Raw genomic sequence first — 23,234 nt, forward strand, 5'->3', positions numbered from 1 at the left:
TCCTCGTATTTGAGTATTTCAAAATTGTGGTATTGCTATGTATATTTCAGCAAAAGATCAGAGTACATCCTCCACCACCACTGGCTTGCTACATAAAAACAGTGTGCAACACCAAACATCATATTGCTGTACTACTTTAATTAAAATGGTGATTTTTTTTCCCCAGTTATTCAGTAACATGTTCAAATAAAATCACGTATTGCACAAATGAGACATAATCAAACCACACATGCAGCAAATACCAATCGTCCAGTCATTATTAAATTGGAGTAGGCTTTTAGGTAGTTTTAGTTACTTAATATAAGGAGATAAAGTGCAACAATGAAAATAATATTGTTTTTACTCATTTTTTCTTCATTAATCTGCTAATTACACTTCCACCTGATCACTCAACCACCTCAGAAAGAAGTTTTTGTGAAACCAGAATGACAGTTGTATTGACTTGAGCTTATTTTTCATATTAAACCCAATGTTAAATACATTCCTGCGTCCATCTTATAAAGCCTGATTTGACTTATCTTTACTCAGTGTCAATGTGTCTTGAACAGTACATATGTTATTATGACCCTGAAAGAATGTGAATTTTACCAGTGTTGTGAAATTACATTACTCCCCAGTCAAATCAAAGGTACTATGGACTGAGACAGGTGAATGAAAGGAAAGGTCAACAAGCAGAAATTACGTAGCAGAAAGAAAAAGTTGACAGTATTAGTGCAGTATTTAAAAAAATACAAGTTTAGTTCTCCTGACAGGAGCTGACCTCTTTGTTTTTGGTTAGTTTCGAAAGTCTTTGCCTCTAAAATAATCATAATAATTGGTTCATTTCAAACAGAACTACTGAATTTAAAAGCTGTATACATCTGGTCAGGTGTGTAACTTCTGTCTCTTTTAAAAGATGACAATAAATGTGGTAAAAATACATCAAGAAAAAGAGAAAACAAAGTCAGTTAAGACTTCATGTCAGGAATTTGGCTCTCATTGAACCAATCTTTCTACGCTAATCAGCAGCAGACTACAGTCAGTCATACTGGACCATGGGGTGGTCACTCCAGGGAGGCAGGTTGGAGAGTTTCTCCTCAGTGGCGGTCTCAATGGGCCAGCCCCAGGCCTTAAAGAATCCAGCCAGGTTCATCCCCACAGTCTGGGAGAAAGTCTCAACATACAGGTTCATCTTTCCCTTGTTGTCATTGGGAAAGTTGCTCATCTCATGGTAGGTAGCAAACACCTTTTTAAAGGCATCCCACCCGAACTTCTCCTGGAGCTACAGGGAAGAGGACAGAGGACATTTTCATCCAGTATTTTTGTGGTCTGGTGTGTAATGAGCAATAAAGCCTTATTCCAGTTGACCCAAGATTTGTTTGTCTACAGGGTTTAATATAGAGCAATTCTCTCTTACCTGCATATATGTATCCAGGGCCACCCACACTTTCCAGTCGCTGAGATTCCTACCTGCCTTAACATAATCCGCTGTTCTTTGGTTTCGTTTTTCAAGAGGCATAGCTCCATGAGCCTGCAGTGAACAAGATGAATGTGAACAAGATGTAGACATCTATTGATATAATATACCTTAAGACTTTTCTAGCCACTGGTCTCAAAAACAAAAATGATATACTCCACCTTCTCCCTGTTGATCCCCAGCACCTCTTCATGCACATACACTGACCACAAGTTGCATGTGGCCTCTGTGGTGTGTGGCGGGAACTCCCAGTAGCGTTTCTGCTGGTTGTGTCCGAGCTCATGGATGGGGCCCCACAGACCTTTAGTCCTAGCATGCTCAATGCTGACTAGCAGATCTGCTGCCTTCTCGTTCGCCATGATGGGGTAACCTGCATGCATCCAACCTGAGCAGAGGGAAAATCAGAGAAACAAACAGTCTTTATTGACTGTGGGTGAATGGTTGGTCTGGCTGTAAGCTCTATGATAGACTGGTGATGTGTCCATGCTGAACCCAGCAGGATAAGCAAATAAAAAACTTGCATTTACACATTTATAGCGCCAAAGCCAAACACACTTACCGTGGGAAATCTGCACATCTGCTACAAAGCGTTCTTTGCGAGGAAATTTGTGTGGTATCACCGCCAGGTCAGCAATGCCCCTCATGATGTTATCCCAGAGTGCCGCCACCTCATCAGGGCGCTCCAGGTCTCGGATGACTTCTGAAGGTACAGTCAGGATGAGGTTTTCAAACTCCAACTCTGCCCAGGGTGAGGGAGCAGTGCGCAGCAAGGACCAATCAGCTAGTGTTGTCACGCCTGGAAAGAAAAAAGGGATGAGTGTTTTCAAAGCTGAGCACTGAATTATTCCAATAATTAGAAACACAGAAGCCAGGGTGCAAACAGGTCCACAAAAAATTATGTACAAGTTATAAATTCACTCATAGGCTGAGTGTATGAGCATCCATTAAGAGCCACTCAGTGACAAGCAAAAACAGCCTATTTGTAGCTGAAGTCGACCCAAGGTTAGGTCCATGTCCCCTGTGAGAGTAGCACAAAGCAGGGTACAAACTGCTGCTATGGTTACAGATTGTCTAACAAACCTTGTGCATTGATTTTATCAGAATAGTTAACCTCCAACAGCAACATTAGGTAACAATGTTACCTTAAAATAACATCTCCAGAATCATTTTGATGGTTCACTAACTTGTTTTTCTGTTCTTGCTTTGTGTAACTTTGGTGAGCAGGTTCGATCCACTGCTTACTGAGTGGTAGTCAGCGGTTTAAACTGCTGGAATCAGGCCCAGCAAGTTCAAGAGTAATGCTGAACTGTAGATCAGTTAAAAAGACTTAGAGGTCATCAAAAACCAGCATTCATGTCTGATATCCAGCAAGAAAACTGACAGAAATATCAAGAATTCTTAATGGAGTTACTTCCTGTTCCAGAAGCTGGGGATCATGGGTAATATATACCATTTGGCTGTGCTTCATTTCAGAGAGTCGGACTATGCAGAGGGCGCTGCAGTCAAGAGATTGACAGGCTTTGTTTTCTGTAAACCACATAACTGCTCAGACTAAACTATCACTCATGGCTGCAGAGGGCGCTGTTGTCCTCTAAATGGACACCTGCTAAACTGAGCCTATTGCATTTGAATTGTCCCAGCACAACTGATGTTCGATGAGAACACATCAGCAAATACACCCACCACACACTTACCAGATTTATAATATGGTGCAGGTACAGCCATCTGCACTATGACCTCCAACCCCTCCACTTTGGTTTTGGGTGGGGCCACCAGGTAGATGAGTCCCCCCCAGAGGTTCGACACCTGCATCATCTCTGAGGTTATGGGAAATCGTTCATGAACACATGGTGCTCTCCTCAACTCTTCAGCTTTCAGTCTGTCAGTTTGACAGCCTACCTGGACCTGAAGAAGACAATGACAATGTGTTACTGCTTTGAAGACCTGGACCATGGAGTAGAGAGCAGCTTTTTGGTGGACTGTACCTTCCAGTCCTTGTTGACGATCTCTGCTGGTATGGCCATGTAGGTCTTCATACCAGGAGCGAGGAAGAGACCTGTACTGATCCACTCCTCCCATTCTGATGCACAAGCACAGCAGCAAAGATTACACTCTGTGAGTTATATGTACAAAATATATTTCACATTACCTAATATGTACAAATGTGAACATATTCATAACAAGTGACTGACCTGGTCTGTCAACATTAATGCGGATCCTGTGGTTGTAGACAACTGGCATCAACGGGTTATCCTTGATGAGGTAGGGCAAGAGGGCATCAGGATCTGGGCAAACCTTGTATACCTCTGCCCCCAAACTAAGGAGTAGATGGTCTTTGGGACTCTTCACAGGGCAGCTGTCACACACCTTGAAAGAAAATTAGTGAAGGATGCTATAAAAGATGTTGTTGTAGCACAAATGACTGATTGAATTTTTGAATTTTTTTTGCTCAGTATCATGAAAAACACATCAGACAAACTTGTTGTATGCCTTTGCCACCCAGTCCAGTTTCAGTTGAGTAGCATGTGAATTCTTGAGTTATGACACACAGTGACCTTTGACCACAAGTGCCAAATTTAAAGAAATTCCCTCAAGGCGTTGCTGAAATACTGCGTTCACAAGGTCACATGAATCTTCATCTTTTACCTTTGACCACCAAATTCTAATTAGCTCATCCTTGAGTCCAAGTGAACATCTGTGCCAAATTTAAAGGGATTAATTCAAAGTGTTACTGAGATATTGTGTTCACGAGAATGGTGACATTTGGATGGACACTCGTACGGGAGGGGGGACATGTGGGTGGACAGACGGATGTATGACCCAAGAACATAATACCTCCAGGTGCAGCATAAAAACCTTTGTGATGCTCTACTGGAATATTTCATAGAGTTAGTTTTATTTTTTCCACTCACCTGTGGCATGCCCGTCTTCTTAAGGATGTTGGTGAGTGTGGCCACAACCTGCATGTAGGAGGAGCAGCTGTGAGCCTTCATGTTCAAGTAGGCACAGCAGTCACTTCCCAGCTTTTTAAGACATTCCTCCTCGCGCTTCGTAAGCTTCTCGCCCTTGGTCACGTGGCTGGCAAAGCGGTGCAGGAGGTGGCGGAAGTGGTAGGTGTCTTTGATGGCCTGGCTGGGAACAGGGGCCTTGTATAACCCTCCTCCGATTGTTGCTCCCAGAAGGCTCAGGCCCATTTTGTTCAAGATCTTGTTTCCTGGAAGACAATGAAGAAAACCTGATTTGATCTGCTGTGTTTTATGGTTGAAACTGTTGTGGTTAAGGTTGGACTGTTATGGACAGGGAATGGTTTGAAAACATTCACCACTTATGCCTCTGGATATTTTCTTTTGAGTATTTGCAAGACTTGTAATTCCCCCTTTTCCCACAAGATGTCCTCAGTGACTTGCTCACCAGCTGTAAATGTAGCTGTTTACATTGGTTTCTTTGCTGCTGCTGTGGCTCCTGGATTGTCATTTTCAAGGGTTCATGCAAACATGAAACCCCTGAACAAAAGTAATTTGGACCAGGACCACCCAGCTCCCCAAGCTCTTCAGATGCCCTATGTACTCCTGCAGTTCAGCACTCTGCCTTCTTCTCTGCTTCCATTCAGGTTGGACTGTTTTTGTTTTTGTTTTAGTTACATTTTTTGATAAGTTACCACACACGTTAATGTTTGGCTTCTTCTGCAGCCACTGAACCACCACCTCAGCTGGATGACACTGATATACTCCTTCAGAACTCCTTGTTGGATTGTTGAATACCTTTAGATACACTTCCATCGTCACATTAAGGGGAGCTATGTCTGACTATTTCTTTAAATTTCCAACCTATCTGTATTTTAACCCTACCTCCATCAATGTGATTCATCACCTCATACATTATCACACCATTTAAAGTTCATTTAACAGTATCTGGAAGGTACATTAACATACCTGGGAATTCTGTTAATGGGTTTTGGTCACGGTGTGTCTGAGCCCAGTGCCAGGCGTGCCCTCCAATCAGCAGGCCTCCTCCCTCTGCCACAAATTCTTGGATTTCCTCCACATGATCATTGCCATATGCTGTACGCACAAACACACTCAGGTCTTTCTTGAAGTTTGTCTTTTCGCACTTTAACCCTAACGTGCTGAAAAGTTTGCGGGCATGATCCGGCACAACACCAATGACCCCCTGTCGGCCTTCATCCAACCAGTGGAGAGCATTCTTCCAAAATGGAGCCAGTGACTGTAATGAAATGAGTTGGCAGATCATCACACTTATTTACTAAAGTTCTCCTTATGCGCTAAATTTGACATGACCAATCATTAGTGTAGATTCTACCTCTCGTCCAAGAAATCCTTCATGTGACATCACAATGACCCGTCCCTGCCCGTAGTAGGCTCCTGCCAGGAATGCCCGTCCATCCTCTGTGGTTCCGATTGGGAAGGCTAGAGGGCCATGGATCAGAATCTCGGAAGAAATCAATCCACCCTGGAGGTCAAACTCTGAAACCCCATTGAGTAGGAACAACAAGTCGTCCTCAAAATCCTTACCGAGCCTGTGTTTGAAGAGGAGAGGGGAGGAGAGATGCTAAGAATTATTCATAATCAGAAGTTCTAAAGGTTTCTAAATCAATAATGAAGAAGTATAGCAAACACTCACACTACGGCCATCCAAGAGGACGGGATCTGAGGATAGACTGGCAGGCATTCTACCTTCCCCTGATGCTCAGAGAAGTAGATCCCTGTCACACCAGACACCTTGTTCCCTGGAAACTGATGCAGTGTGTTCTCCTTAGGGTGTGTTGAAGCCCAGTGCCATGCCTGCCCTGCTATCAGCACTCCTCCTCCAGCTTTCATAAAGGCTACCAGATCCTTCGGGTCTTCACCCACACTGTAGGCATCTGTTACATACACTCCAACCTCTGGGTTGTCACTAAAGGCCTCCACAACATTGGCTTGGAAGCTGGATTTGCTGAGGTTATCAGCGACTGCCTTGACCTTGTTGTGGACCCCGACGGACCGGTTTTCGGATCCATCTCCTCTCAGCCAGGCGAGAGCGTTCTCTACCAGAGTGGGGAAGGCCTTCAGATAGCCTTCGTGACCCAGGACCACAATCCTTCCACAGCCGTACAGAGAGGCAGCCATCAGGGACTGGCCTCGGCTGTTCATTACCAAAGGAAAGGCATGGTCTCCAGTCAGAACCAGGTCACAGGGAACACAGGGGCCACAGAGATCCATCTCTTTCAGGCCTCTCATCAGTGACATGTAGGCAGCTTCATGGTTGTTTTGGGTGTGCTGGGTGGCCATGGTGAGAATGGCTGATGCTCTAAAGATTGATTAAGAGGAAGGTGGAGGACAGGAAGCCAGAAGAAGGTGCTGACTCAGACGTAAGTTGTCTTGGTTAATTTAGATGTAGGTCATGTCAGTCTGGCTGCCCTGTGAGAGTAGAAATAGAAAAGTATTATTGAAGGCTTACGGATTACACTTCAACAACCAAGTCAAAACAACAAAATGTCAATCTACAACTCGTTCAGAGACAGAAAGAATTATTAGCTCCACCTGGTTTCACCAAGCCCCAAAGAAAACACCTAAAAGCACAGAGTGATTTTTTCATGTTTACCCGAAAGTGGAGTTGTCTCTCTGCTTGTATTATTAAACTGTAGCAGTTTTCCAGACAGGTAATCCACCGAGATCACTATCTGACAGGAGAGATGAGGGAGTGCAAATGAGAGCAAGAACTGGATTGAGTATTAAGGGTGGTAAAGAGGAGGGACCTCAGTGCATATAACTCAGTGGCTGGCTATTAATACCAGCCAAGATCATGAACATTAGAGCATAGTTTGAACACCACCGCCTGTCTGTCAACATTCTCAGTGTGAGAATATTTTGTTACCTAAACACACGAGCTACACCCTGACAGAAAGTGTGTAAGAAACCTGCTTTTCCTGTAGGTGTAGGTCAATATGTAGCTGCTGACACAACATTTTAGTCATGATACAAATTCATCAGTACATCTGTGTTTTTGTTTCTTCACAGCATGTACTCTCACTGAGTTACTAATTAGTTAAGTTAAAATGACTCTAATCAACCATATAGTTAAGTCATATTCTATTGCTGTAAACACCTACAGCCTTTCTTGAAGTGCCAGTGCCTGTGTTGTGCAGGTCTACCTTCATTTTTTTAGGCATTTAACTTATTTAAAAAGTGAATAAAAAGTTATAAAACAATGTGAACATAACATTTAGATTATGTTCTACTGGAATATGTGTAAACATCTGCTATGATGCCTTCATAAACAAACTAAAGTACACATCTAAAAACAACAACTAAAATGACAAACAGGTTTTTCTTCCTGATTAAGATTAATACAGAGAAGTATTTAGCTCAAACCAGGTGAGTAAACAGCTGTATAACTTATAATTTTGTACCATTTAGTGTCTTGCTCCTACTTTTCCTTTTCATCTGTCAGCCAGACTGGGTGGAGAAGCACTTAGGTGTGTCCTCCACTTACTGTTCCGCGCAACGTTTAAAACTTCTTCAAAAAAGTAACTTTTTCTTATCAAAAACTAAACTAATATAAAACAATAAGTTCGCCAAGCGGACTCCTGTTTAATTCGACGAATCGAGAAATGAGGGGATTTATGACTATGCGGTACGGAATCCCGGAAAACCGAGAGCGGAATCTTCGACCGGAAAAGATTTCTTAACGAGCGTATTTTTGGAACGGACCGCGGGTGCGCTGCAAAAATAAGCCAGTGCGGTTTGTATCAGTGTTCTTCAACTATAAACTTAGAAGAATAAGTTGTTGTAGCCTAAAGTAGTAACACTGCATATTTATAACAATGTTTGTTTAGCTTCGTGTGTCTCATTAAAACGAGTCGTGCAGAAACACACCGTTTAGCCTGAGAGTAGAGGGGCTTTTGTTGTGGTCAGATGTCGTGCACGCTGGTCGGCGGCTCTGGGACTCGAGTCTCTCTGGAGGATGGACGAGCTGTGATTCTGGGCCGGGGTCCGGACACCGGGGTCACCGACAAGAAGTGCTCCAGGCACCAGGGTGAGGGAGGTGTTCGGTTAACACGTTAGCCGTTAGCTTAGTTTGTAAAAACCGGCGTCAGTTCATGGGTTACTTAATTTTGTGAATTCATTTTGCAGGATTTTGTGTTCTTAGAATGACACAAGACATAATCTAATTACGAGTAATAAACATTAAGCAAACAAACCCCACCCACACCAGATGTGACTGCAATAGAAAACAGTCATCCCTAAGGTATTACCTCCAGTCCTCCACACAGGTAATACCTTACGTATCAGCCCCCAAATATAGTTTTTGTGTTATACAGTCCTGGGTAGCAGCATCCAAAGTCCAGTATGTCCTGTAAGTTCTACAACGTTCTAGAATGTTTTCAAAAATTTTGTCAGTTCTACAGCATTCTAGAGTGTTGTAGAATTCTCAACAACATTCTAGAATGTTTTCGAAAATACTTGTACGTTCCAGAAAATTCTCTATCAGCTACACAGCACTAAATCTATCTACTAAATAACACATTCTGCCCAGGAACAAGAAAAAGTAACAATTTTGTTACACAGTGATAATCAGTTCAGGTCATATTGAAATGTGTGTGTGTATGAGAATATTGTGTTTACGATGGCTCTAATCTTTGTGTTTCCTCCCAGTGAAGGTGGTGGCTTGCTATGCAGACCAGGATGTGGTTGTCACTCAGGTATACCAAGAACAAACAGTCAAACCCAACCCATTGTCAGAGCTTACAATCCCATTAAGATCCATGTAAACTCTGAAAAACGCCAGAGTTAATATTTAGCAGCACACATGATCAGAATATCAGTTACGTAATCGTGTTTATGTGTGAACCTTTTCTCTTTACTGCCTACACACACCAATGAGCCAAGTGTATTACAGCCACAGTACAGTGATCATAGTGTCCCGTTTTCCCTCCACAGCTGGGTCCCAATCCCAGTTACCTGGATGGCGAGAAGCTGGGCCGGGGCCAGTCCGGTAAACTCACCCACGGGGGCACCCTGTACCTGGTCGACCAGAGGCATCCGTTTAAACTGTGCTACTCCCAGAGCTCCAACAGTACAGCCTCCGGCACTGCACAGAAAGCAACAGATAAAGCAAAAGGAAGGAAAGACCAGGAGGCGCAGTCAAGTCCGACACCTAAACGCAGCATTAAGGATTTCTTCCCTACCTCACCCACGAAGGTAACACATGTGGTGCCGTTTGGTTTTTCTGAGGTTAAATTTATTTCCCGTGTCATTTTCTGCATCTCATTCTTATGTTTCTACTTCCTGTTTAGTCATCTAAAAGACGACGGAGCCCGGAGAGGGGGCACCCTGAGGTGAAGCGCCAGAGGAGAGAGCTAGAGGAGGAAGAGGAGGCCTCTGGTGGATGGGTGAAGGAAGAAGAGGAGGATGAGGAGGAGAGGCTGGCAGAGGAGAAGCTGAGGCAGCTGCAGGAGCTGGCTGAGAGGAGCAACAGCACCCAGCCTTCATCTTCATCTTCACCATCATCTTCACCATCAAAGGCCTGTGTAAAGAGCAGCTGGCAGCAGATAGGCAACCTGTTGCTCTACACTGCTGCTGGAGTCAGAGGGAGTGACAAGGTGGGAAAGGAGATCTTTATCGGTGTACTCATTTTTAACTTCATAGCTTTGTGAAAATAAATAAATAGAAATAAATAAAACTGCAAATGTCAGAAAAACAATCACCCAAACCCCAGAGTGACTGATTTCAGCTTTTTAATAATGATAATTTGCTGCTTTTCTCTGTTTTACATGAGTGTAAATTGAACATATTTGGGTTTTAAGCTGAAAAACATGAGCTCTGTGACATTTAAAAAAATATTTCCTGATATTTTAAAGATGAATCAATAAATTCATTATTCAAGAAAACAATGAGCAGACATGTTTGTTGCTGCTATTATTTTATTATTTTATTTTTTGCAAGAAACCACCATTGACATGGTTCTGCTCCAAGCCAACAGACTCCATTGACAAAAACAGTAATTTTAGCAAGCAGAACACAGGAGCTGCTAATCTACCACTGCCATGATCTGTTAGTTTGCTTGTGTTACTTTTACTCTTTGTTAAAGATCTGAATACTTCTTACACTGCTGAAAGTCACACAACAACACAAACAAACTAACAGATGGAGGCAGTGGTATTCCAGCAGCTCCTGTTTTTCTGCTCGGTAAAATTACTGCTTTTGTCAATGGAGTCTGGTAGAGATAAAACGGCTGTTTCTGGTTAAACAAAATAGATTTTACTCTTTAATAAAAAGCTCTATCTCTGTAGGAATCCTGTCCATGATGTTGACACTTCCTGTCAATAATTTATGCCCCAAAACAATGGTAAATAAAGGTCAGGTTCAAACATACTGGCATTAACCTTTAAACTGGGAAAATGTCTGAATATTTCTTCTACTTTTTTCCACCTCCAGGTTGCTGGGTTTGACATAGACGGCTGTATCATCACCACCAAGTCTGGGAAGGTCTTTCCCACTGCGCCAGATGACTGGAGGTATGTCTACACTTCTGAACGCCCTCTTTAAAAGTGTTCACTGTAGCTAAAACATGTGATAAATGACTGTCGTCCTTGTGTTTAATTCCCAGGATTCTGTACCCAGAGATTCAGCCCAGGTTGGCCACTTTGCTCAAGAAAGGATACAAGGTGAGAGCGACTAAAGCCAGTGAAGTGTGACTGAATTTTACATGCCTGTTGCCACTGGATTTCCTAATCTCTCTCTCTGTGTAGGTGGTGTTCTTTACCAACCAGATGGGGATCGCTAAAGGCAAACTGAGACCAGAAGTGTTCAAGTCTAAAGTGGAGGACATCCTCGCCACACTGCAGCTGCCTGTGCAGGTTTGATTTAGTCCTCTTACTTCAGTGGATGTTCCACTGTAAGCAGATAATTTGTACCCGCTCTGTGTCTGTGTTTCAGGTGTTTGTGGCGACCGGTCCTGGTATCTACTAGGAAACCAGTTATGGGAATGTGGAATCACTTGTGTGAGAAGGCAAGTGAGATGCAGAGGACACACACCTGTGTTATTATTTAAGAACCACACCTCATGTGCAGACATAAGTATTAATAGCACCAATTAGAGTCATAGAAACCGCCCTTTTATTATTACTGTTGTTTCTGCGTGTTTGACTATAAGACATCTGTTTGTTGTTGTAACGGACTCTTCCTCTGCTGGTGTGTTTTCCTGCTCAGGCGAACTGATGGTGTCGCTGTGAATAAGACAAGAAGTTTTTTCGTGGGAGGTGAGCGATGCTAAACCGAAAAAATGAACCCAGATCTTAAAGCAACAGAATGTAACTTTTGCTGAGCAACAGTGCCCTCTGCAGCCACGAGCGGGAACTAATTTTATTGGGCTCTGAACTGAAACTATCTACGGTGTATTTTACCCATGATCCCTGGCTTCTGTAGCAGGAAGTGCTGTCGCTGTAACAAACGCACCAAACTCCATTAACAAAACTTGATATTTTAAAGTGGAACTTGCTGGGTCTGTTTCTAGCTGTTTAAGCTGCTGACTCTCACTCAGATAGCAAACCTTGCTACCTGCTAAGTCCAGATATGATGTGCACAGATGCTGCAGGTCGACCAGAGAACTGGGCTCCAGGGAAGAAGAAGAAGGATTTCTCCTGCAGTGACCGACTGGTACGATTCTTACTCTGGCCACTCCTTTAAATCTCTTGTCTTGACTTGTTAACTATGAGTTGATGTTTCTTAATGAATCTTCCTTCTTGTTTTTGTAGTTTGCTCTGAACATCGGGTTGCAGTTCCACACCCCTGAGGAGTATTTTTTAGGCTGGAAGAGCGCCCCCTACCGCCTGCCTGAGTTTGACCCTGTAAGCACAACATCCCAGTGGCTGTGTACTGTGGGTTTTCTGTGTCTGTATTTCTGTAAATGTTTTCCTTCGTTTCCAATCGCTAGAGGAAGCTTGATTCCACTGCCAGGCTGTACAACCCACCCTCCGCCTCCCTCACGTCCAACAAGACAGAAGTGATTGTCGCCGTGGGTTTCCCTGCATGTGAGTCAAATTAGACGGTGCATCATCTTTTTGTTTGTGCTGTCTTGTCAACACCGTTCTGATCTTGTTCACTCCTCCTTCACTCTGCAGCGGGTAAATCCACTTTCTTCCACACCCATGTCATTCCCAAAGGCTACACCTACGTCAACAGGGTGAGTGGATCTTGTTTGAACAGGACTCCAGCTCTAGTTCTGAAGCTGGGCCTTAGTTTCCCATGTTTTTTGGGTCTGACAGCATTAAAGGATAGGATTCCTACAGTTATAAATCTTTTTTATTTAGAGTAAGATCCTTTTTGTTTAACCAGAAACAGATGTTTTATCACTACCAGACTCCATTGACAAAAACAGTAATTTTACCAAGCAGAAAAACAGGAGGTTTGGAAGTTTGTTTGTGTTTTTTTGTGGTGCTTTTACTTATTCGAAGGTTCTGATTACTTCTTCCACCACTGAAAGTCACACAATAACAAAAACACACTAACAGATGGAGGCAGTGGTATTCCAGCAGCTCCTGTGTTCTGCTCGGTAAAATTCCTGTTTCTGTCAATGGAGTCTGGTGGATTGGAGCAGATATGTCGCTGGTGTTTAGCAGCAGAAAACATGGCTGCTGACTATTTTATAATAGATAATTCATTGTTTTATTTCTGTATTATTTCAGGACACGCTCGGTTCATGGCAGAGCTGCGTGTCGGCATGCGAGCGCGCTCTGAAGGAGGGCCGCAGCGTCGCCGTCGACAACACCAACCCAGACCCCGAGTCTCGCAAACGGTAAGGACGGGATATCATCCCCCTCAAATCCCCTACTGGGTACAAGGTACAAACTCCAACACAGTGAAGAAAAAATTGATGTTAGCGTTACAAAAAATCAGTTCAGGAAACAGTTAGCAACTTAAACATAGCACGTTAGATTTACCTTTAACAAAGTGGTTACTGAACACACAAGCAGCATCCAACTCAACAACTTCTTGTACTTGATTAAAACTTCTCACAATTTCTCGGTTTTATCGATTTGAACAACTGTTAACGATGCAGACTGAGAGCCTGTGATAGTGTTTCCCATGGAGAGAGTCACTTCTAGCCATACAGCTGCATTTAATTTTGCTAATTTCATACACAAACAAACTACTGTCTTGTGTTCTGCCCAATCAAAAACAAGACATGTTGTCCTGCCCTGGCTACTTCACTGCCTATGTTCTACACCTGTTTTTTTCTCTGCATGCTTCAGATACGTGGATGTGGCCAAAGCAGCCGGAGTTCCCTGTCGCTGCTTCCACTTCTCTGCCTCTCTGGAACAGGCCAAACACAACAACAGAGTACGACTCGTTTCTCTTCTCTTTCTCGTTTTATCTCAGCTGGTGATGAGTGTTTTTGGTTTCTTTTAATGCGTTACGGTTTGTTTCCAGTTTCGTGAAATGGTTCCATCAGACAGCAAACACGCCAAGGTCAATGACATGGTTTTCCACAGCTACAAGTAAGTTTGTTATTGACTCAGCTGGCTTTTGGATAACTAAACATTTTTATAGCGTTAGAGGGAGTTTCTGACTCTCTCTCTCTCTGTACAGGAAACACTTTGTGGCTCCTGCTCTCTCCGAGGGATTCACCGAGATCCTCCAGATCCACTTCGTCCCGAACTTCAAAGACAGCGAATCAGAAACCTTGTTCAGACAGTTTTCTGAAGGCTGATTGGACCGCTGCTTTTCTCACCACTGATATCCAGTTAATACTTCTGCTCTGAATGGCCGTCATAGCCACGTTCCCTTCACAATAAAACTAACATATATTACCTCCAACTCTGGCATGAAGAATAAACTCAACACGGTGGCACAGAAACTCCACCGCCACCTAGTGTTTGGAGGTGTAATTACAGCGCCACACTGAAGTGTAAAGTTAACCAAACTCGCAGCAGAATCAGGTCTTTTTTAGTTTTATAAGAAACAAGTAAATGTACAAATGTTTCTGTGCCTCAAAGTTTGTTTATGCATCGTTTTACATGTTGGATTAAAAAGAATAAAGTGGAAAAACAAGCAGAATTACCTTTGAATGTTATGTATGAAGACTGCACCACAGCAGTAAAATCATTCACAATAAATCCTTGATATTACAATCTATAATTGGTTGTGATTATTCCTTTATGTGGTGTAAAAAGAGGTCACCGGTCAGTAGATCCCATCTCTGCAGACTGATACTGGATCCTCTCAGTTGATCTCAGGCAGGAACTGGATCTGCTCACCCAGGTGCTGCTTCAGCCACGGCAGGATCTTGAAGACATCGATGTGGAAATCCCGGGCGTTGGGAGGCGGGCTGTCACTGCTGTGGCGTCTCATGGCGGAGTTGAGCGGGTCGCACACGTCTGTGGTGCCCCAGCTCACTACTGCCACCTGGTGGAGGAGGATGAGACTGATGAAACCAGTTTCTGATCCCTCCAGGTTTAGTTAATCAGATAATCTTCACAGATGAACACCACTGTTCTGATGTTTCAAGCCTAAAGCCAATCTCCAGAAGTAAAAAGCTAATGTTAGGCTATAAACCAACGACACCACTAAGCTTCCAACCTGGTCATTTCATTTAGCTCTGAGCTCTTCTACAAAAGCCTTTCTTCTTAGAAAGTTAGTGAGAGTTTGAAAGAGTGTGAGTAGAAACACAACGAGGCTGTAAAGGTGGACTGGTGAGTAGATGGGTTTTCATGTTAACGTCCCTGACAACCTCTGTAGTCTCATTTAGACACTCGTTAGCAACCGCCTTCATTCATTTTATTACTAATATTGTAATTTTAGGCTCCTTTAGGAGAAGAAAAACTAACCTGGAAGTAGCGCTTTCTTTTTTCTAGGAACAGCGATCCTCCAGAGTCACCTGTCCAAAAATAAGACAGACAACATGTAACTGTGATAATTCCTGCGTTGGTCGAACCATGGTGGCGATCTGACAGAGGGTGCAGACCTTTGCAGGTGATAGCGTCCTGGTATCCGGAGCTGCCTCCAGAACAGAGGAATCTGTCGGGGATGTACTCATCCAGAGTCACGTCGTTGGGCTCTGTTAGTGTTTGCATGCCTTTTCCACACAGCCAGACCTCTGCAAACAACCAAACAATACACTGTTTACATCTAAACTGACCTAACTCCAACAGTTTGAGTTGGAAGTCATGGCTCTCACCTGTTTGTTTGTGTGGATGTGCGTTTGTTTGCGTGTTTGTTTGCTTTCCGAGGTTTTGTGGATAAAAAGGCAGCAGTTTCCTCGAGTGGTAGCAGCTCCTTCCCTGTGTAAACACATAAAATTTACTGAGAATACATGAGGATTTATTTGGGGTTTTCAGTCCAGATTAGTACTGGAAAAATACACAGATCGGCCACAACATTAAAACCACAAAACTCTGCCGCCCTAACAGCCCTGACCCGTCAAGACGTGGACTCTACAAGACATTAGAAGGTGCCCAAGACGTTAGCATCAGATCCTTCAGACTTGTTTTTCCAGAACATCCCACAGATGCTCGATCGGATTGAAATCAGATCAGGGGAGTTTGGAGGCTGAGTCAACTCTTTGTCTTTACCTCAAACCTCAGCCATCACAGAGTTTCGTGGACTGCAGCATTACACGTGGCATTACGATGTTTATAATGAGCTTCATTATTTCTTAGCTATACTCCGCTTAGCTTCAAGACAACACAGTTTTCTGTATTAAATGTTAATAGCGCCCCCTGCTGTTCACTGCCTCGTAGTAACAATCATTATGTTGCTTCAACACACACAGCACAACCTTGCTGACATGAATGTCTTGATTAAATTGTCATGATCAACAAAATTCTTAGTGATCAATAATCAATCATTGCTTAAGTACGCCCATCCTTAACCAGGATCCAACCGACCATCCACCTGCCGCCTGATAAACAACAATCACTTCACCTGTCAGTGGTTTTAATGTCGTGTTTGTCTCTTTTATTCGAGTGTAAAGGTCAAAAGGTCACATACTGTGCTGCTCGCAGGTAGAGTTGATTTTCTTCATGGCTCGACTGGCCGGTACGGTACATGGCAAACAGATGGGTCTGTTGTACGACAAACGGTTAACACGCACTCAACAAAGACACTCAAGAATGGAGTTACAAGGACGCACCCCCCCCCCCACACACACACACACACTGTCTTACCTGGCCTTCCAGGAGAGCGGGATGCTCTTGTTCACCTGTATCAGAGCGACGTCGTAGTCGTAGAACTCAGATACATTCCTGTGTTTAAGGGTGTTGGTGTTATAGTTGGGGTGCATGAACACAGCGCTGGACTTCACCGTGCCGTCACCTGGAAACCAAAGAAGCATTCTCTTTATTTTTCTTTCACTTGAATCTTAATCTCCAGAGAAATATTTCCCTGTACGGACTCTGACCGTGTTCTATGTCGACTTGGTAAGAGATTCTCTCTGTGCTCGATCTGGCGAAGCAGTGAGCGGCCGTCAGCACCCAGTTCTGGCTCACGATGGATCCGAAACACGACTTTGACTTCCCCCATGTGGACTATAAAAGGAGAAAGGTGTTAAATGTCAGAGAGGTAAAACAAAATCTTCATTATAGTTTTAGTGATTGAAAGCACAAGGGTCTTACTGATTTCAGAGTGACGTGCCAGGGCCTGGAGTACACTGACGTCTGACCTTTCACCTGCTCCTCGTCCCTGGAGACGTCCTCCCGAGCAACGCCGCACATTGTCACGCTCTTGTCGCCTGCATCACAACATATGAGGAGGCTACGATCAGACAAACTGCCTTGGGAGGCTGACAAAGATTTTTTTTGATCTCTCACTTACTGATGATGCTGTTGAACACCTCCCCCAGCATTTGGAAGTTTTCCAGAACGAAGACGTGCTGCTCGCCACGTTTGTGCGATGCCAAGGAGTTCAACTCATCTTTGTTCACTTTGCCCCCAACACCAAAGACATACACATCTGAAAACACAAGAGCAACCAATAATTTGGAGCTGTAGCTTGAATTTCAACATATATACATATATATATATTCAAATATATAGTCTTTTCTAATCAAGATACCAAGCATTGTCTCATCGGTGTGATCCTTGGCGGTGGCACTGTAGCCCAGCACTTGACGGATCTGAGCCAGAGCAATCTGAGGCTTATTCCCGGTGTTGGAGTAACCTAAAGACCCCAAAAAATATTAAAAACATTAAAAGAGCTCTAATAGTTTGTTAAAGATTTAAAGGATAACTCTGGTATTTTTAAACCTGGGCCTTATTTTCCCCCATTCTTTTGGGTGTAAATGATTGACACGGACAAGACTGTCCATTTACTGTAAGTGTTTGTTTTTGCCACTGACAGGCTAAGATTGTTATTGTTGATTGTTAGTGTCTGACAACATTATATATAGGATTCCTACTGAGACAGAAACACACCATTTTATTCCTACCAGACTCCACTGACAAAAACAGAAATTTTACCGAGCAGAACACAGGAGCTGCTGGAATACACCTGCCTCCATGTTACTTTGTGTTATTGTGTGGGACTTTAACTTATATAAAGGATCTGGAATACGTCTTTAATGACTCAGAGTCACACAATAACACAAACAAACTAACAGATCAAAGCAGTAGTATTCCAGCAGCTCCTGTTTTCTGCTCAGTAAAATAGCTATTTTTGTCAATGGAGTCTGGTAGTGATAAAACGGCTGTTTCAGGTTAAACAAAAAGGATCTTGCTGTCATTCCCACACCAATTCCAAAGACTTTCACCCCTATCAATCATTTACACCCAGAAACATTAGCATTAGCATAGCTTTAAGAGGACTGAAGAAGATTTTTATGAGTATGCGAAACAGTGTCTAAGTCTTTACCGTCTGTTTCTATGATGATGATGTTCTGAGTCTCATTAAAATGGTTCCTGGCGCTGTTCTGCTTGAAGAAGCTGATCAACTCATTAACACGGTACAGCGCAGAGTAGAGGTTGGTGCCCGTCTTACTCCCGTGGCCTGCACACAAACACATCTTGGCCTTAAACAAATGAAAGCCGTAAACGAACGAAAGAATAACGAGCAAGAGTCCTACTGTGGTAGTTGAAATCCATCAGCCTCCATACGATATCATCAACGCTACTGCTTATATCTATGTCTCTGATGTCGACGATGTCTCTGGCCTCAGTGGCAAACGACAACACGTGGAACTTCAACAGTACCTCGTAGCTGTCCAACTAGAAATACAAGATGGAGACGAGTGAGTGTTCGAGGTAGTTCATGGTTTGTTTTTGCGTCTCAAACCTACAGACAGACCTTTCTGATGAGAGCAATGGTGGCATCCCTGGCTACTTCAAATTCCTCCTTTTTGATGCTTCCTGACGTGTCCAGTAAAATGTACACATTCATGCGACTGCCTTGGTCCACACGGATGGTTCGGCCGAAGGATACCCTCGCAGCTTAGCCACAAAAACAGCAACAAGTTTATGCACATGGACTTAAAATTTCTAGTTGTTTGTGCAGCAAAGACACAGATACAGGTTTTACCCACCTTTCTTTTTGGCGTCCAGTGAGAATACATCCATGACTCCTGCAAGTGACCCCGTCATGGCTTCGGCCACAATGCTGGGGGAATCGAAGGTGTTTGGGCCTGAAGTACAAAGCACAAAGATTGCTGTATGTGAAGAGTAATCAGGGTTTTATCTTTTTTTGGTCTTAAAAAATTAACCACGTTTGGTTTTAAAGCAAGATTATGTAACTATTCTACCTTTAAAATATCAGCCTCTGAATCATTTTGATGGATCACAGAAATGTAACAGGGAAAAAGTGCCTCTGTCAAACACCTGTTGTTGCTCTATGTAACTTTGGTTTTTCAGGTACAATAATCAGCAGCTTAATCTGGTGGAATCAAGTTCCAGAGTAATGCTGAACTGTAGATCAGTTAAAAAGAAGAAGTCATTAAAAACCAGTGTTCATCTTGGATATTCAGCCAGAAAACATTGAAAATATCAAGATTTTTGAATGGAGTTTGGTGCGTTTTTGTTACAGCGACAGCTCTTCCTGCTCCAGAAGCCGGGGATCGTGGGTAATATATACCATTTTGTCACATTCTGCTCAGACTCAGAGCCTGACAGAATTAATTACCACTCCTGGCTGCAGAGGGTGCTGATGCTCAGCAAAGTTACACCTTACCACCTTAAAGCAAAGATGCCAAAATCTAAAAACACCTTGGCATCGAGGCGACGAGCCGCTCCACTCCCTGTTCTCTAGACAAACCCTTTCAGCCGAGCCCAGCAGATCCAGACCAGCCTGACACCTGTAGACCGCCTTCTCCCCCCTGTGAAACCGACCCACTGACCTCTGGGCCCCTGGTGGGATCCCAGGGTCATCACAGTCATCAGCTGCATTTAAAGACAGAAGGGAAACAGGAGATTAATCTATCACACGCTGATGATGATGTGCTAATTTTCATACATTTCCAGAGCAGGAATCTGAATCAAAACTCTTGTTTCATTGTGTTAACGTATTAAAATCAAAAGGTTTTTACAGAGTGGGTCTCTTTTCATGACTCCATACACCAGAAAATACCATCAACAGCCCTAAAAAGCCAACTTTTGCCCTGTTTTTTGGAAGAAAATGTGTATATAAGTCAGCCTATAAATGATACATGGGCAAACCTCTTTGTAAAAACCTTCGGAATATACGCAGGAGTAAAGATGGAAGGTTTGGTGAAAGCAAGTGTCGCTGAAGTGGAGATTTCTGGTTCAAAGTACGAAGGTAAACACTCATTTTGAGAAAACAGCCTTTAAAGATATCTGTAGTAATTAAAACCTAGAGATGTGAATCAACAAAGTGCTGTAAAACCTGGATGTTTTCTTTCCACTAGTCTGAAAGAAGACAGATCATGGAAGCAAAAGTCTCTACATCTCTGTAACCTTCTCCATCCTCACCGTGGTTGTCACAGACAGGGGTGGTTCCTGTCCACTCCCCAGAGGTGGTGCAGTTCCTCTGGGCTGACCCGTACAGGGTGAACCCTTCCAGGCAGGAGAAGCTCTGAGTCTCCCCGATGTGGAACCACTGACTCCTGGGCCAGAAGTCGCCGTGATCCAGCTGGAGCTGAGCCGGACACAACACATCTGACAAAGAGACAACTCAAGATGATGAACTGCAGATTCCTTTTGTGTGCATGAGACACTGAATGCATCATCATCCATAACATTACCTTTGCACGTGGCGTGTGATGTCGGCCTGCCATTGGCTAATCTCATGACAGACCACTCCCCATCAGCGCCGCAGACCCTGTAGCTGACTGGGAAAGGGTACTTACCCAGTCCACAGTGATAGGTCAGCACACTGCCCTCCAGCCCCCCCTGTGGAAGAAACACATGGTCACTTCAGGAGTTAAATTAAGTAACGTGAAGATTTCCAGTAAGAAGATGCTGGATTTGTTTCACTTTCTAGTTCCTTTCTAACATGACAGGAAAAGGACAAGAAAGAACTTCCTTATTCAGCATTGTCTCTTATTTTTATTGGCACGATTCTTACCAGATTTTATTGCCTGTTTCCTGAGTTTTACAGGTCTGTCTTTAGCCATTTAAACTGAAATTGTATTATCATATATAAATGTACCAGACGCACAATCCTAAAAATAATGTACCTAAACTAACTTAAAATAAAACAAATTACTGTTCTTCAACCCTTTGATTGCAGTCATAAGCTTATTCTCCTTTCAAAGGCAACAAAGGCAAAATTTACAATCAAGAAGCAAGAATGAATAGAAACGGTACAGATGCTCAAACATGGTTTCAATTTTTAGCAGAAGTTTGTTGCCTCAGCTGTTTTTTGATTAAAAAAGGAAATATAAATCCTATTGTAATATAAATCTTTGCCAATCAACTAATAATAAATAATTTCAGCTCCAATGTACGGTGTATTATTTTTACCTGTGAGTAGGTGACATGTCCACCTTTGATGCTCTCTGCAGTCGAACAGTTCAGAGGCTGCGACTCCTCATACGTCTCATAGTCACTATAATCATACTCATCCTCCTGCAGGGACACTGGAGCACAAACAGTAAACATTCACCTCTGCACACACAGACATATGGCACATATCCATATAAATTTGATGTAATCTCATTAAAAAAAATACACATTAAGTTGAAAAGCTCACCCTCCAGGACAGAGATGAAGAGCAGGACCCACAGTATAAATCTGACATACATGACCAGACTCTGCGTCAGCTGGATTTTGTGACACTGAGCGACAGAAACCACAGCGAGAGTGTTTGTATCGACCTGCAGTACGCTGCTTTATTTGATGACTGATTACCGATTAACACAGCAGAAGCAGGGATTGAGCAATTCTTTAGGACGGACCACAGATTTGAGACGTTACTTTCATTTCTGGTTTGCACTAATTTTAGGTTTTGGATTCTCTGCAGTCAGTTTCTGAGGTGACATTTTCACACTGAACAGCCACAATGTTAAAACTGCCAATCATCTTGTTACAATACAATGTTCTGCTGGGAAACCATGCCACCACCTTGGTACATGCACCAAGTAAAAATCTATTAGGATACTCAACTGCAATGTCATCACCCAGCTTTGTCTAACAATTGAAGCAATTTCAAATCTCACAATCTCTTTAAGACTTCTATTACTCAAACCAAACTTCATTCCAGCACTGTTGTTGTTTTGACACCTAATTACCCAGAATTATTACTACACCACTCAAACTGTGTCGTAGTGCTCACATCATGTGGATTTGCATTTTGTGTTTGTGTTCTTGTTTGCTCACACACACGCTGAATTAAACATTTTAAGAGCTTAAAAGATCATTAGCGGGGATTATAGAGGTTTAACAGGGAACCCCACCAGCACCACACCTCCACCCTCAGCCTTTCTCCCCCTTCCCTGTCACCTCCTTCCTCCTCCTCCTCCTCCTCGGCGCTGAGTCGTCTCAGCTGACTCGGCTTTGTTCAGCACTGTGAAGGAGTTTCTAAAAACTCTTTTGTAACCATAAGAATTCAACAGAAATATAGGTTGACGCTGCTCGAAATAGGACAAAGAATAGCAGCAAATGTGGATATTTTGATATCTGGAGTCAAAAAATTCATTTACGCGTTTTTGTTTTTCATTTTTATCTGGATTATGCTGATAGATGTTCAACAAAGGACTCTGCTGTGCTGGAGGATCGGAGGTTGTAAGCTTTCTACACCACAGTGGAAACTTACAGTCAGAGCAGAAAGTGAATGATGTTAAGAAAATCCAGGAAAACATCTTTAACACTGCCTCGTAGAGAAATGGCTGCCTCACAGCATCATCCTGGATGTATTTGTCATAACATCAGACTCTTTGAGAAGAGAAGGACTGCCTAGATTTCCTCCTGTTAGAGGGAACAACAGATAAAAGATGTCTGACCTCAGCCAAGTCGCTGTATACTCAGACTCCTCAGATATTTATAAGGTGAGCACTGGGAACAAATAATTGGATGTTTTGAATGAATAGCTGGATTTAACCACAGTTTGACATGAAGTTGAAGGTTCCTTCTCTTTACTGGGACCCTATTCTCATAATCAAGTCTAGATTGCCACATTGGGAAACTGGCCCAGGGCCCCATACCCACAGAGGCCCCAAAGGTCACTTGGGTTTGGGTCCTATCTCAAAATAAGACCTCAACTTTTTTTAATTCGACAAAATGATCCTAACTCAAAGAGCTGTTACAAGCTTTTTTCCCAGTTATCTTGTGGTCTACATCTGCAGATGGAGTCTGATCACTGGTGATTGGTGTTTTGAGACACAAATTCATCATTGT

The 23,234-nt window shown here is 43.1% G+C and overlaps 3 protein-coding genes across 6 annotated transcripts; 1 reads left to right on the plus strand and 2 right to left on the minus strand.

Annotated features, from left to right (window-relative positions):
• Nucleotides 1-118: 118 nt before the first annotated feature.
• LOC108890633 (TRPM8 channel-associated factor homolog) lies at nt 119-9,556 on the minus strand. Of its 4 annotated transcripts, none has more exons than XM_051078941.1 (13): nt 9,418-9,548; nt 7,058-7,136; nt 6,098-6,873; nt 5,777-5,993; nt 5,389-5,680; nt 4,369-4,670; nt 3,649-3,823; nt 3,442-3,536; nt 3,151-3,361; nt 2,016-2,252; nt 1,618-1,841; nt 1,397-1,510; nt 119-1,261 (listed from the first exon to the last, which is right to left on the minus strand). In XM_051078941.1, exons 3-13 carry the CDS (start codon nt 6,742-6,744, stop codon nt 1,019-1,021), a joined length of 2,757 nt encoding a protein of 918 aa, XP_050934898.1. In that variant the 5' UTR covers nt 6,745-6,873; nt 7,058-7,136; nt 9,418-9,548; the 3' UTR covers nt 119-1,018. The 4 variants fall into 4 exon arrangements, with proteins under 4 accessions (XP_050934898.1, XP_018543108.1, XP_018543110.1 ...); XM_018687592.2 differs by lacking the exon at nt 9,418-9,548 and adding an exon at nt 7,866-7,993; XM_018687594.2 differs by lacking the exon at nt 7,058-7,136 and having other exon boundaries at nt 9,418-9,556.
• Nucleotides 8,343-14,595, plus strand: pnkp (polynucleotide kinase 3'-phosphatase). The gene is given in 18 exon segments (XM_018687597.2): nt 8,343-8,491; nt 9,112-9,158; nt 9,397-9,657; nt 9,753-10,058; nt 10,894-10,973; nt 11,066-11,123; nt 11,208-11,315; nt 11,395-11,424; nt 11,426-11,478; nt 11,668-11,717; nt 12,044-12,114; nt 12,213-12,305; nt 12,392-12,488; nt 12,579-12,640; nt 13,143-13,252; nt 13,710-13,797; nt 13,888-13,955; nt 14,047-14,595. Coding segments are annotated over 18 exon segments (1,824 nt in total). The 5' UTR covers nt 8,343-8,370; the 3' UTR covers nt 14,168-14,595.
• Nucleotides 14,393-21,757, minus strand: si:ch1073-280e3.1 (complement C2). Its single transcript, XM_018687596.2, is given in 21 exon segments — nt 14,393-14,862; nt 15,285-15,334; nt 15,422-15,529; nt 15,532-15,553; nt 15,635-15,702; nt 15,705-15,737; nt 16,447-16,520; nt 16,623-16,770; nt 16,856-16,982; nt 17,070-17,185; nt 17,269-17,406; nt 17,509-17,613; nt 18,304-18,438; nt 18,515-18,656; nt 18,736-18,878; nt 18,971-19,069; nt 19,647-19,820; nt 20,370-20,555; nt 20,642-20,789; nt 21,363-21,478; nt 21,592-21,757. Coding segments are annotated over 21 exon segments (2,367 nt in total). The 5' UTR covers nt 21,644-21,757; the 3' UTR covers nt 14,393-14,679.
• Between the last annotated feature and the right edge of the window lie 1,477 nt (nt 21,758-23,234).

The sequence above is a fragment of the Lates calcarifer genome, linkage group LG21 (genome assembly GCF_001640805.2).
Source record: "Lates calcarifer isolate ASB-BC8 linkage group LG21, TLL_Latcal_v3, whole genome shotgun sequence".
Classification (NCBI taxonomy): domain Eukaryota; kingdom Metazoa; phylum Chordata; class Actinopteri; family Centropomidae; genus Lates; species Lates calcarifer.